This window comes from Orcinus orca, chromosome 2, assembly GCF_937001465.1.
Source record: "Orcinus orca chromosome 2, mOrcOrc1.1, whole genome shotgun sequence".
NCBI classification, from domain to species: domain Eukaryota; kingdom Metazoa; phylum Chordata; class Mammalia; order Artiodactyla; family Delphinidae; genus Orcinus; species Orcinus orca.
Window position 1 is genome coordinate 13,129,996 of NC_064560.1, and position 15,741 is coordinate 13,145,736.

At 39.0% G+C, this 15,741-nt stretch overlaps 1 protein-coding gene across 2 annotated transcripts in view; it reads right to left on the reverse strand.

The window, feature by feature from the left end:
* Positions 1-15,741, reverse strand: part of SPAG6 (sperm associated antigen 6) — a 74,145-nt gene that overhangs the window by 12,517 nt on the left and 45,887 nt on the right. Inside the window, exons 8-10 of one of the 2 annotated variants that reach the window (XM_004280945.3) lie at positions 10,558-10,749; positions 3,763-3,879; positions 1,701-1,846 (exon numbers count right to left, since the gene is read on the reverse strand). In XM_004280945.3, the coding sequence (XP_004280993.1) occupies positions 1,701-1,846; positions 3,763-3,879; positions 10,558-10,749 (455 nt within the window). The remainder of the gene's footprint in view (positions 1-1,700; positions 1,847-3,762; positions 3,880-10,557; positions 10,750-15,741) is intronic. The other variant, XM_033407831.2, reaches the window with a different exon arrangement.

Sequence of the window (15,741 nt, forward strand, 5' to 3'; positions counted from 1 at the left end):
AATTATGAGAGAAATGCAAATCAAAACTACAATGAGACATCACCTCACACCAGTCAGAGTGGCTATCATCAAAAAATCCACAAACAATATATGCTGTAGAGGGTGTGGAGAAAAGGGAACCCTCTTACACCATTGGTGGGAATGTAAATTGGTACAGCCACTATGGAGAACAGTCTGGAAGTTCCTTAAAAAACTAAAAATAGAACTACCATATGACCCAGCAATCCCACTCCTGACCATATATCCAGAGAAAAACATGCTCCAAAAGGATATATGCACCCCAGTGTTCACTGCAGCACTGTTTACAACAGCCAAGACATGGAAGCAACCTAAATGTCCATCAACAGAGGAATGGATAAAGAAGATGTGGTACATAAATACAATGGACTATTACTCAGCCATTAAAAAGAATGAAATAATGCCATTTGCAGCAACATGGACCGAGCTAGAGATTGTCATACTGAGTGAAGTTAAGTCAGACAGAGAAAGAGAAATATCGTATGATATCACTTATATGTGGAATCTAAGAAGAAATGATACAAATGAACTTATTTACAAAACAGAAACAGACTCACAGACTTAGAGAATGAACTTATGGTTACCAGGGGAGAAGGGTGAGGGGAAGGGATAGTTAGGGAGTTTGTGACTGACATGTAAACACTGCTGTATTTAAAATGGATAACCAACAAGGACCTACTGTATAGCACAGGGAACTCTGCTTAATATTATGTAACAACCTAAATGGGAAAATAATTTGAAGAAGAATAGATACATGTATATGTATAACTGAATCACTTTGCTGTACACCTGAAACTATCACAACACTGTTAATCAACTATATGCCAATAAAAAATAAAAAGTTTAAAAAATAAATAAATTGAAGAAAAATAAATAGGAAGAATAGTTTACATAACATATAAATTATAACAAATTTTAAAAATTGAATTTGTAATCTCTAATATTAAGAGAAAATAAGAAATTAGTATTAGAAAAATATAGATAAATATAGCCTTTAATTCTGCATGTTTTGTGGACATTTTTCAAGATTCAGTTGCTTAATAATTCTATCTGTACTTGGTAACTTTGTTTTTATTTATTTGGGTTTTAGTGGTAGAGTTCTCTTTTAGGCTTACAGGGACTGAGGCTTAGGTTTAATGCCCTGAAACCAACCTCATTAAAAAAATTAATCTTGAGAAAAACTTCCTGCTACATTACTATGAAGCATCTGCATTTCATAAAAAATATAATTTATTTAATTTTTTCAAATATAGATAGTAACTTTCTTTTTGCCATGCAACATCTCTTTCTTATTTGTAATACTCTCACCGATATGAATGGAGCTTAAGGCAGAGAAATAATATGCAGGGAACTATGAAAATCAGACTCTTTCTAAATCAGGTTCATATTAAAGATTGTTAATTTACTTTGAACTCTGTATTTGGGTACTCTTTAGTAAAGCATGTATTAAATTAGTACAGAAATATCTCAAATGGCATTCCAGTTTGATGTGGAAATGTATGTGTCACTCAGAACATAATTTAATTTGAGGGATAAAAGAGATCAAGAGAGAAGTAGAAGTATACACTGGTCTTATGTGCTATTTCAAAGTCCACATTTTGACACAGTAGATATAAAATCTAGGTTTGAGAACTGAAAAACTACATTATAACTTTGACCTTCTCAAAGTCCATTTTTCCCACCTTACTATTTCTTCTGGGTAACAGTTGTTAATACTGTTGATGTATTCTTGAAGGAGAGATCCAGGTTCTGCTTTTATCTCTTGAATCCTTTTAAGTCCACCACTTGTTACAAAAAGTCGTCGAGCTTTGCTATCATGCGGCAGCACCTTGAAAAGTGAAGCACATAAAAATGTCAGCTTTTCTTTTCCAAGTTGGATTTTTACTACTGAAAAGCAATAATATATCTGAGGAAATGCATAAGAGAATTTATGTCCAATATACCTGCAACATAATGAGCCTAAATTTGCTGATCATTGGAAGTAAAATGCAGCCTTTTTAGAAATTTCTTAACTTTTTATGTTGTGGAGATGGAATAAAGGCAATGAACAGGAGCAAAGATAATAGAGAGCCACTCATATACATACAAGGTAAAGCAGTATCTGTTCTTCTCTTATACAAACTGAAGGTCTCTCCAAGCTCCTTAACAAGGCACAGAGGGCCTTCTGTGACTCAGGTCCTAAACACCTCTCCAGCGTCCTTCCCTACCAACCTCTATGCTAAATTTTATTTCAATAATCTCAAAGGGTGTGTCCAAACCATTTCTTGCCTTTGCCTATGCTGTTTCCTCTTCCTAGAATACCCTTCCACCCTCCACACACCTCCCCCATTACTTGGCTCACTCTTGCTTATCTTTTTTTTTTTTTTTTGGCCACGCCACGTGGCATGCAGTATCTTAGTTCCCCAACCAGGGGTCGAACCAGTCCCCCCTGCAGTGGAAACTGGACCATCAGGAAATTCCCATTCTTGCTTATGTTTTAAGACTCAGCTCAGATGTCACCTCCTTTAAGAAACTTTCTCTGGGATAGCCCTATTCTCTTTTCGCAGGATGAGTTGGGTACTTTTCTTCTCTCATGGAATTCTGTTAAACCCCTATCTGTGCACTTGCCACATAATTTTTTTTTTTTTGCGGTACGCGGGCCTCTCACTGTTGTGGCCTCTCCCGTTGCGGAGCACAGGCTCCGGACGCGCAGGCTCAGCGGCCATGGCTCACGGGCCCAGCCGCTCCGCGGCATGTGGGATCTTCCCGGACCGGGGCACAAACCCGTGTCCCCTGCATCGGCAGGCGGACTCTCAACCACTGCGCCACCAGGGAAGCCCTAAGCTAAACTCTTTATATATAACATCTCATTAACCTTTACAATGACCCTATAAATAGGTTCTTTTATTAACCCCATTTATGGGTAATCACACTAAGGTTTAGAGAGGTCAAGACTTGCTAAAGGCATTGCTGCTGGTAAATGGGGAATCCAGGCACCCCAGCTCCAGAGCCTGGGCTCACGGCCACAGTGGGATACTAATTCCAACAACCCTGTTTTCTTAAACCCAACCTCCTGAACACAGTTGATAGTTTAGGGTCCCCCTCCTGGCCATCCACAGCTGTGAGAACGCACTCACTCTCTCTCAGCCTCTGCTTTCAGCAGTCAGTCCCACTGGCTGAGCCCCTTCCAGCAGCTTGACCTTTCTACCTTACTACCTTGAATCTGCAGTGGTCTAAGAAATATGACAGCCACGTTTGTTAAAACTGTTCACAGAATAAGTCAATACACTCCAAATGACTGTCTCAAAGCATCTTCGGTAAAGTGCATGTACGTTGCAAAAAATATTTCAGTGACTCAGAGACCTTTTACCTTTTCTTTATAAGATCTTCGCAGTGTTCCCAGATGAGTGAAACTAACAGACACTGGGAAAATTACCAAAAGTTACTTCTCAGTATAAATTATCTGCGCTATGAGGTTTTTACATGTTGACTCTTTACTCTCCAAGAACATAAAAAAGACAGTACAGAGGCTGTGAGGAAAATGTGAGGAAGAAGAAAGTGTGAATTAGTTATGTGTGAATTTTATTAGCTTATGTTAATTTTATTAACCTATTTTACCTTCCGTGTCAATATGATAGGTGAAAGTTAAGTAGTAAAACCCTGCCCCCATCTTACAGAAGAAAACATTGACCCAGCAGAAACAACAAGTTAATACCCCATTTCAATTTTCTTCCCCCACTTCTAGGCTAAGAGAGCATGTCTTACCTTACTGAACTGTCCAACCACATACTTCAGAATATTGGGAGGAGCATCATACAGAAATGGCTCGAGAGCTGGTAAATAGGTGCATTTTTGTAGGATGTTCTTTATGGCTTTTTTACTCTATTGAAATACAAAGCAAAATACATACCAAAGTAAGTAATCAATGAAAGCTTGACAAGAATTCATGTCTTGTGTTCCTGGAATTTGAAAATGAAGTGAAGAGCTTGTGATGAACTTAACTGCTGTTGGTGACCAGGTCTACCAGCGGGATAGCGGAGATCACATCCACTGTACTATGCAGACAGCCTTACTCCAATTCTAACAGTTCCAAGCTGGTGATAAGACTGCCAACTTATTAATCAAGAACTCTAATGACACTAGAAATCCACTGAGCTTCACTATCCTTCATCAAGAAATATACTTGAGTTTTGACTATAAACTTCTAGATCAGGATGTATATCATGATTAATAATCAGTTGTATTATCCAGCATGAAAGAAATATTAGTATATTAGTTAATTAAGATTTTGTTTACTTGTCAAGTTCTGGGTTTAAGATTTTTTTAACAACATTATTGAGATATAATTTACATACCATAAATTCACTCATTTTAAAATCCATGTATTTTTAGTAAATTTACAGAGCTGTGCAACCATCACCACAATCTAATTTTAGAACATTTTCATCATCCCAAAAGAAACCTCGTGCCTGTTTATAGTTACATTCTTGTGGCTGTAAAGTAATATCTCATTATGGTTTTGATTTGCATTTCTATCATCACTAATGATGTTGAACATCTTTTCATGTGCTGATTGATCATTAGTTGGTGAAATGTCTATTCAGATCTTTTACCCATTTTTTAGTTGGGTTGTCCTCTTATTATTGAGTTGTAAGAGCTCTTTATATATTTTGAATACAAGTCCTTGCTTGAATATATGATTTGCAAGTAATTTTTCCAAGTCTGCAGCTTGTCTTTTCATTTTCTCAGTGATGTCTTCTGAAGCATACAAGTTTTTCCTTTTTAATGAAACCTAATTTATCAATGTTTTCTTTTATTACTTGTGCTTTAAGCATCACTTCTAAGAAATCAATGCCTAATCCAAGGTTAAAAAGATTTACTTCTATGTTTTCTTCTAAGAGTTTTATAGTCTTAATTCTTATATTTAGACCTATTATCCATTTTTAGTTAATTCTGGTATATGGTATGAGACATGGGTCCAAATTAATATTTTTGTCTGAGGATATAATAATTATCCTAGTACAGTTTGCTGAAAAGACTATCCTTTTAACATTAAATTGCCTTGGCACCTTTGTGAAAAATCAACTGACCATAAAAGGGTCTATTTCAGATTTTCAATTCAATTACTACATTGATATATATGTCTTTCTGTAAGCAAGTACCACACTATCTTGATTCCTGTAGCTTTATAATAAATTTTGAAGTTGGGCAGTGTAAGTCTTTCTTTTTCAAGATTGTTTTGGCTAGTCTGAGTCCTTTGCATTTCCATATGAATTTTAGGATCAGCTTCTCAACTTCTGGGGGGAAAAAAGCCAGCTGGGATTTTGACAGGAATTGTATTGAATATGTAGATGGTTTTCACAATATTGAATTGCCATTTTAACAATATTGAATCTTCCAATCTGTGAACATGGAATGTCTCTTCATTTATTCAGATCTTTTTTAATTTTTTTCAGCCATGTTTTATAGTTTTCAGTGTACAAGTCTTATACTTTTCTTTTTTTTTTTTTTTGCAGTACGCAGACCTCTCACTGTTGTGGCCTCTCCCATTGCAGAGCACAGGCTCCGGACGCGCAGGCTCAGCGGCCATGGCTCATGGGCCCAGCCGCTCCGCGGCATGTGGGATCCTCCTGGACCAGGGCACGAACCCGTGTCCCCTGCGTCAGCAGGCGGACTCCCAACCACTGCACCACCAGGGAAGCCCTTACACTTCTTTTGTTAAATTTATTCCTAAGTATTTTATTCTTTTTGATGCTATTGTGAATGAAACTATTTTCTTAACTTCATATTTGAATTACTCATTACTAAGATATGGAAATACAATTGATTTTTATATTGATTTTATATCTAGTGATTTTGTTGAACTCTTATTAGTTCTAGTATTTGTGTATGTGTGTGTCTGTGTGTATTCCTTAGGATTTTCTACATATAAGATCACGTCATATTTTGGATTTAAAATGTATAAGCCTTTAGAAAATGTGCCTTATATTTGGTTATTTATGGCTGTGAACGAAATAAAATTGTTCCTACAACTTCATTTTGTGAATTGTACAGAAATTACATGGGGTCAACAAACCCTTTTATTTACCTAATTCAGGAAATCAAGTAAGGTGTTACTTTGAAATAATGAATGAGAGACTATGAATTTTGCTAAATGTCAGAGCATTTAGTAGCTAGTGCTTATCCTTAGACATATATAATACATGATGATGTGAGGGAAGGGGTCATGGGCTATCTACTTAGGGCAACTTGAGTTTGAGCCTGGTTTTCCTATGAACTAGCATAGCATCTACAGTTCTACATTCACTAATTTTTCTGATATTTCTAAAAACTGACTTCAGCCACACTGATCAAAGCTATTGTAAAGACCACAGTAAGTGACTAGCAATACTATTTTTTTTTTATCTCAACAACACACATAAGCGTAGTAATTAACAAAATACAACTGTCAATTCTAGGCAAACACTTGGTGCCACTTCACTTGTTTTTCACAGAAAATGAAAGGAGTAACAAAAAATTATTCACTGTTGCTTTCCTTAATGAATGATCTCTAATGAAAACTGCTTAAAATGAAAAATGTTTCTTATTCAAAAGTTAATTTTATTCTGAAAGCATTCTGACCCAAAGAGCTATAGTTATTTAAATGAGGGGGGCACATAGGAGTAAATCTTCATGACCTTGTGTTAGGCAAAGTCTTCTCAGATATAGCTCCAAAAGCACAAGCAGCAAAAGAAGAAAAATACACTGAACTTCGTTAAAACTTCCTTTTTAAATGTGCTCTAAACAATACCATCAACAAAGTGATAAGACAATCCACAGAATGGGAGAAAATATTTGTAAATCATACATCTGATAAGGATTTGTATCCAGAAATATATAAAGAACCCTTACAACTCAATAATAAAAAGATAAATAGCCCAATTTAAAAATGGGCAAAGGGTCTGATTAGACATTTCTCCAAAGACGATATACAAATGGCCAATAAGCACATGAAAAGATTTTCAGCATCATTAGCCGTCAAGGAAATGCAAATCGAAACCAGAATGTGATACCAATTCACACCCACTAGGATGGCTATAATAAAAAACAAAGACGATAACAAGTGATGGCAAAGATGTGGAAAAATTAGAACCCTCATACATTGCTGGTGGGAATGTAAACTGGTACAGTCACATTGGAAAAGAGTTTGGCAGTTCCTCAAAATGTCAAAAAGAGTTATCATATGATCTAGCAAGTTCCATTCCTAGGTACATACCCAAGAGAAATGGAAACATACGTCCACACAAAACTTGCATAATAATGTTCATAGCAGCATTATTTATAATAGTCAAAGAGTAGAAACAACCCAATGTCTAAGCAGTGAACAGAAAAATAAAACGTGGTATATATCAATACAATGGAATATTATTTGGCAATTAAAAGGAACAAAATATTGATATATGCTACCACATGGATGAACCTTGAAACTTTAAGTGAGAGAAGCCAGGCACAAAAGGCCACATATATTGTATGGTTTCATTTAAATGAACTGTCCAGAAGAGGCAAATCCCCAAAGACAGATAGTAAATTAATGGTTGCCTGGGGCTAAACAGGAAGGATGTGGAGTGACTGCTAATGGGAGAATGAAAATGTTCTAAAATTAGACTGTGGTGATGTTTGCACCTGTGAAGATACTAAAACCATTGAATTGTATAGTTTAAATGGGTAAATTATATGGTATATGAGTTATATTTCAATAAAGCTGCTAAAAATAAAGGGGAACAACCAAGACAATAAGAATACAATAATTAAATCAAATAATTATCTTAGAAATAGTTTTATAACTATTTGAATAGTTTTATAACCATCCAAATGCCAAATTAAGATGATACATTTCGATATGATACTTCTGAATCAAAACAAGTGTAGTTGCCTGAATATTATCAAAATATATGTAGGTAAGCTGATTATATAAAAGATATATATTCTTTTCAGTTTTTATAAGGTATTTGAAATTACATAGGTGTATAGACAGTAAGGCTATGTGAAAATGTGCAAGAAATTCCAAGGGGCTGCTCCTTGGCTCTCTCTCATGGATCAGAACCAATTAGAGAATGCTTACAGAAGCTGACATGCCTTTGGGACAAAATGAACTTCAACATGGCTTATAATTTGAAAGCTGCTACAGAGTAACAAACGAGAAACACCATTAGACAGTTCCTAAAGCTCTTGGATACATTTTCCCTACTGAGATAGTGTCACATCAAACAGATTTGGACTTTCACTCTAAAGCCTTTAAAACAACAACTGATAGAATCCAAGAGACCTTGGGGAAGAAAAGAAAAGGAATGATTAAGTCCCTACAATAAGAAAATATCTGGATGGATTTAAAGCCTTGGAAAGATTGTTGACAGGATAAAGATTGATAAATCACTTTTAATTTAATACCCACTGTATTTCCTGAAAGTAAATATTATATTAAATAAGGGCAAAAGGAATCTTCTATTAGTAAACCTAAATGTTTTAATAAAACCACCTTTATTAAACTAATACAAGATAAAAATTATCTGACTTCAAAAAGTAAAGTTATCAAACTTATTTTACTCTGGTGATATTTATACAACATAATATCATAATAACTCATTAAAAACCAAGTTATATAAACTTGGTAGCATGTAAATAGTATATAGTGCTCCCTCAGAGACTATTTGCAAGGGTTTCTCAAACTATAATTACTACTGACTCCACTATTAATTATTCATGCTCTAGCTGATGTAATCTTTTATTTCCCTGGATTACTAGAGGTAAGGGTGGGAAGGATGAGAAGTGAGGAGGAGGGAGGAGGGAAGAGGAGGAAGTGGGGAAGAGGAGAGGGAAGAGGGAGGAAGAAAGACAATTATGATAATGGGTTAAAGAAATATGCCACAAAAAGAGAACTACATACATAGGTTAAAATTATATGTAGGGCTTCCATGGTGGCGCAGTGGTTAAGAATCTGCCTGCCAATGCAGGGGACACGGGTTCGAGCCCTGGTCCAGGAAGATCCCACATGCTGCGGAGCAACTAAGCCCATGGGCCACAAGTACTGAGCCTGTGCTCTAGAGCCCATGAGCCACAACTATTGAGCCCTCATGCCACAACTACTGAAGCCCGTGCACCTAGAGCCCACGCTCCACAACAAAGAGAAGCCACCATAGTGAGAAGCCCACCCACCGCAATGAAGAGTAGCCCCTGCTCACCACAACTAGAGAAAGCCTGCGCACAGCAATGAAGACCCAACGCAGCCAAAAATAAAATAAATACATTTAAAAAAAAATAAAATAAAATAAAAGTATATGTATGTAAATCAGATGTACTTGGACAACTCAAAACTGGAAATGGAGTTGTGGTTTCTCACCAGAAAGTCAAAGAATCACACAATTGTTAAACAGGAAAAGACCTTAGCACATTGTCAATCTTACTCTCTACCAAGCATTGCCAAGGAATGGAGTCAACATTGGAGACAAGTAAGGGAAAAGCCCTAAATCTATTAAATCATTGCTTTGATCTAGAAAGTCTTATAAAAACGGGAAAAGCGTTAATCTTAGAAATCAACTTTCCCCAATGAATCTGTAGAGAAAAAACATGTAAACATAACCAAATCAACATAAACTCACTTTTATAAAATTTATAAACCAAATAAATGACTCACGACATCGCTTTCAGTCTCTCAACTGTAAGTTCAAGCAGACTTCCTGCCTTGTTAGAGCACCTAAAGTTGTTCCAGCAAATGTGTTTTCCTATTTGTTACTTCAGTGTTTTAATTAAAATTTAAAAGTAATTTAATTTACTGTTATTTTGATTGTCTTTTCTGTGTACTTCTCTCAACCCAAGTCAATTCTGAAAGCTGCTTTCCAAAAGTTACATGTTTTCCTAATAGGCAGTATGCTGGGAAGCATTTTTCTTTCTTTGAAATTCTAAAATTATTTTACAAACCCATCCTACTTTATATTCATGTTTTATGAATCATTTCAGTAGCTAGTAACATTTTTTTTAGAAATCTTAATTTTTTTTTTAAATGCATGATGTAAAAATGTTTAATTTAGTGAATCTTACAGTCATTTTTCCTTTAAGGAACAAATATAAGACATAATTAAAAGATCAGGCAGACTTGGAGTTAGGAGAGGTAGCTCATGCTTCAGGAATACCTTGGGAAAGCAGCTTAAATTTCTTTAGACTCAATTTTTTAATGTAAAATGGACTAAAGTACTCTCTGGCCAATTCCATCTCCAAAATCCTATTATTCAATAACCTATTTCATAAGAAAAGTCAATAGAAATGTAGAAGGCAACAACCAGACATTCATTTTACAAACAACTTTGTACCTACAGAGAACTTTCATTAAAATATATCACTGATTTTTAGAGACAAGGGTAACTCATTTTCAAAGAGTCTCCTCACTTCTTCTGATAAATTTATTTCTTGACTCAGAAAAGCGATATTGTCCATGATGAAAATTAAAACATTTTAATTTACACATTTTAAAGAATGAGTCAAAATCTAACAAAGCCTCATTAAAACAGTCAAGAATTAAGCACTTACTTTCATTTGAAGATCCTCAGAACTTTCGGTCGACATGTACAAAGAAAGCAGGACGGGCAAAGTGTTTGTGACCGCGACAGCCCGGGCATGCTCCGGAGTGTGCCTCCCAATCTGTCCCAAGGCCCAGGCAGCAGCAGCCTTAATATGATCTTCTGGCTCTTCCGACAAGCAGACTGACAGCTGGGGCACACCCTGCAGCGTTGATCAAAAGAGCAAGAGTTATGAATCCAGAGCAGGATTAAAGAGTCTTCCCTGTCTCTCAAACGTTAGAAGGAATCATTTTGGTCTTGATCCTTTTCTTAAACGGTTCAATAAATGAGCACTTCACAGGGGCTGTCATTTTTCAAGTCAATAAAATGACTAGAACTAATTTACCTTAATTATCTGTAACAATCCAACTAAACTAAATAACTCCACTAGCGTTTACTCCCCAAACAGAGGCATTTAACCAAAAAACAGATGCCACAGACCAGTATTTAGGCAAAACCAGATTCCCCTGTGACAAATTAAAAATGCGTAGGATTTTAAAACCTTTTGCTTGAGGGGAGGCCGGCTGGGGCCGGCGCACACATCCCAGACGCAGCCGGGCTGGTGACTCAGCTGCAGGTGGCGCCCCAGAGTCCGGGGAAGTGGCGGGGGGCGCAGGACGGTCTCCGAGGTTGCCCCCGGGGCAAAGGATTTCCAGATCTGATCAGGGAGCTGGACTCCTCGGTGTCACCACTTAGAACACACATCCTTTCTTTGCTATCAACATCACGGATCACCAACCACCCCAGACATCTGCCTGTGTGACTTTAAAAAGTCAATGCAGCAGCATTTTGGTTGAAGAAGGAGACCTTCAAGATGGCAGAAGAGTAAGATGTGGAGATCACCTTCCTCCCCACAAAAACATCAGAAATGCATCTACATGTGGAATAACCCCTACATAACATCTACTGAACGCTGGCAGAAGATATCAGACTTCCCAAAAGGCAAGAAACTCCCCACATACCTGGGTAGGGCAAAAGAAAAAAGGAAAAACAGAGACAAAAGAATAGGGACGGGACCTGCACCAGTGGGAGGGAGCTGTGAAGGAGGAAAGGTTTCCACACACTAGGAAGCCCCTTCGCCGGCGGAGACTGTGGGTGGTGGAGGGGGGAAGCTTCGGAGCTGCGGAGGAGAGCACAGCAACAGGGGTGAGGAGGTAAAAGCGGCGAGATTCCTGCACAGAGGATTGGTGCCGACCAGCACTCACCAGCCCGAGAGGCTTGTCTGCTCACCCGCTGGGGCGGGCGGGGCTGGGAGCTGAGGCTCGGGCTTCGGAGGTCGGAGCGCAGGGAGAGGACTGGGGTTGGCTGCGTAAACGCAGCCTGAAGGGGCTAGTGCGCCACAGCTAGACGGGAGGGAGTCCGGGAAAAAGTCTGGAGCTGATGAAGAGGCAAGAGACCATTGTTTCAGGGTGCGCGACGAGAGGGAATTCAGAGCAACACCTAAACGAGCTCCAGAGATGGGCGCGAACCGCGGCTACCAGCGCAGACCCCAGAGACAGGTATGAGATGCTAAGGCTGCTGCTGCCGCCACCAAGAAGCCTGTGTGCGAGCACAGGCCACTGTCCACACCTCCCCTCCCGGGAGCCTGTGCAGCCCACCACCGCCAGGGTCCCGTGATCCAGGGACAACTTCCCTGGGAGAACGCACAGCGCGCCTCAGGCTGGTGCAACGTCACGCTGGCCTCTGCCGCCGCAGGCTCACCCCGCATCTGTACCCCTCCCTCCCCCCTGCCTGAGCGAGCCAGAGTCCCCGAATCAGCTGCTCCTTTAACCCCGTCCTGTCTGAGCGAAGAACAGATGCCCTCAGGCAAACTACACGCAGAGGCGGGTCCAAATCCAAAGCTGAACCCCAGGAGCTGTGCGAACAAAGAAGAGAAAGGGAAATCTCTCCCAGCAGCCTCAGGAGCAGCGAATTAAATCTCCACAGTCAGCTTAATGTTCCCTGCATCTGTGGAATACCTGAATAGACAACGAATCATCCCAAACTGAGGAGGTGGACTTTGAGAGCAATGATATATATATTTTTTTCCTTCTTCTCTTTTTGTGAGTGTGTATGTGTGTGCTTCTTTGTGTGATTTCGTTTGTATAGCTTTGTATTTACCATTTGTCCTAGGGTTCTGTCTGTCCGTTTTTGTTTGTTTTTAAGCATAGTTTTTAGCGCTTGTTATCATTGGTGGATTTGTTTTTTGCTTTGGTTGCTCTCTTCTTTCTTTTTTTAAATTACTTTTTAATTTTTATTATTTTTTTAATTTTTTTTGCAATACACGGGCTGCTCACTGTTGTGGCCTCTCCCATTGTGGATCATAGGCTCCGGCTGCACAGGCTCAGCAGCCATGGCTCACGGGCCTAGTCGCTCCGCGGCATGTGGGATCCTCCCGGACCGGGGCATGAACGTGTGTCCCCTGCATCAGCAGGCGGACTCTCAACCACTGAGCCACCAGGGAAGCCCAATTTTTTTATTTTTAATAATTATTTTTTATTGTAATAACTTTATTTTATTCTCTCCCTCCCTCCCTCCCTTCCTTCCTTTCTTTTTTTCTCCCTTTTCTCCTGAGCTGTGTGGCTGACAGGGTCTTGGTCCTCCAGCCGGGTGTCAGGCCTGTGCCTCTGAGGTGGGAAAGCCGAGTTCAGGACACCAGTCCACCAGAGACCTCCCAGCTCCACATAATATCAAACGGTGAAAGGTCTCCCAGAGATCTCCATCTCAACGATAAGACCCAGCCCCACTCAATGACCAGCAAGCTACAGTGCTGGATACCCTATGCCAAACAACTAGCAAGACAGGAACACAACCCCACCCATTAGCAGAGAGCCTACCTAAAATCATAATAAGGTCACAGACGCCCCAAAACACACCACCAGACATGGTCCTGCCCACCAGAAAGACAAGATCCAGCCTCATCCACCAGAGCACAGCCACTAGTCCCCTCCACCAGGAAGCCTACACAGCCCACTGAACCAACTTCAGCCACTGGGGGCAGACACCAAAAACAATGGGAACTACGAACCTGCAGACTGTGAAAAGGAGACCCCAAACACAGTAAGTTAAGCCAAGTGAGAAGACAGAGAAACACACAGCAGATGAAGGAGCAAGGTAAAAACCCACCAGACCAAACAAATGAAGAGGAAATAGGCAATCTACCTGAAAAAGAATTCAGAATAATGATAGTAAAGATGATCCAAAATCTTGGAAATAGAATAGACAAAATGCAAGAAATATTTAACAAGGACCTAGAAGAACTAAAGAGCAAACAAACAATGATGAACAACACAATAAATGAAATTAAAAATTCTCTAGAAGGAATCAATAGCCGAAAAACTGAGGCAGAAGAACAGATAAGTGACCTGGAAGAGAAAATAGTGGAAATAACTACTGCAGAGCAGAATAAAGAAAAAAGAATGAAAAGAATTGAGGACAGTCTCAGAGACCTCTGGGACAAAAGTAAATGCACAAATATTTAAATTATAGGGGTCCCAGAAGAAGAGAAAAAGAAAGGGACTGAGGGCTTCCCTGCTGGCGCAGTGGTTGAGAGTGCGTCTGCCAATGCAGGGGACACGGGTTCGTGCCCGAGTCTGGGAGGATCCCACATGCCGCGGAGCGGCTCGGCCTGTGAGCCATGGCTGCTGAGCCTGTGCGTCCGGAGCCTGTGCTCTGCAACGGGAGAGGTCACAACAGTGAGAGGCCCGTGTACCGCAAAAAAAAAAAAAAAAAAAAAAAAGAAAGGGACTGAGAAAATATTTGAAGAGATTATAGTTGAAAACTTCCCTAATATGGGAAAGGAAATAGTCAATCAAGCCCAGGAAGCACAGAGAGTCCCATACAGGATAAATCCAAGGAGAAACACGCCAAGACACATAGTAATCAAATTGGCAAAAATTAAAGACAAAGAAAAATTATTGAAAGCAGCAAAGGAAAAATGACAAATAATATACAAGGGAACTCCCATAAGGTTAACGGCTGATTTCTAGCAGAAACTCTACAAGCCAGAAGGGAGTGGCAGGACATATTTAAAGTGATGAAAGGAAAAAACCTACAACCAAGATTACTCTACCCAGCAAGGATCGCATTCAGATTCGACAGAGAAATTAAAATCTTTACAGACAAGCAAAAGCTAAGAGAACTCAGCACCACCAAACCAGCTTTACAACAAAGGCTAAAGGAACTTCTCTAGGCAGGAAAGCCAAGAGAAGGAAAAGACCTACAATAACAAACCCAAAACAATTAAGAAAATGGTCATAGGAACATACATACAAATAATTACCTGAAATGTAAATGGATTAAATGCTCCAACCAAAAGACACAGACTGCCTGAATGGATACAAAAACAAGACCCATATATATGCTGTCTACAACAGACCCACTTCAGACCTAGGGACACATACAGACTGAAAGTGAGGGGATGGAAAAAGATATTCCATGCAAATGGAAATGAAAAGAAAGCTGGGAGTAGCAATTCTCATATCAGACAAAATAGACTTTAAAATAAAGACTACTACAAGCGACAAAGGAGGACACTACATAATGCTCAAAGGACGAATCCAAGAAGAAGATATAACAATTGTAAATATTTAAGCACCCAACATAGGAGCACCTCAATACATACGGCAAATGCTAACAGCCATAAACGGGGAAATCGACAGTAACACAATCATAGTAGGGGACTTTAACACCTCACTTTCACCAATGGACAGATCATCCAAAATGAAATAAATAAGGAAACACAAGCTTTAAATGATACATTAAACAAGATGGACTTAATATTTATAGGACATTCCATCCCAAAAAAAGAGAATACACTTTCTTCTCAAGGGCTCATGGAACATTCTTCAGGATAGATCGTACCTTGGGGCACAAGTCAAGCCTTGGTAAATTTAAGAAAATTTAAATTCTATCAACTATCTCTTCTGACCACAATGCTATGAAACTAGATATCAATTACAGGAAAAAGTCTGTAAAAAAGACAAACACATGGAGGCTAAACAATACACTACTAAATAACCAAGAGATCACTGAAGAAATCAAAGAGGAAGAAATACCTAGAAACACATGACAATGAAAACACAATGACCTAAAACCTATGGGATGCAGCAAAAGCAGTTCTAAGAGGGAAGTTTATAGCAATAAAATCCTACCTCAAGAGACAAGAAAAGTCTCA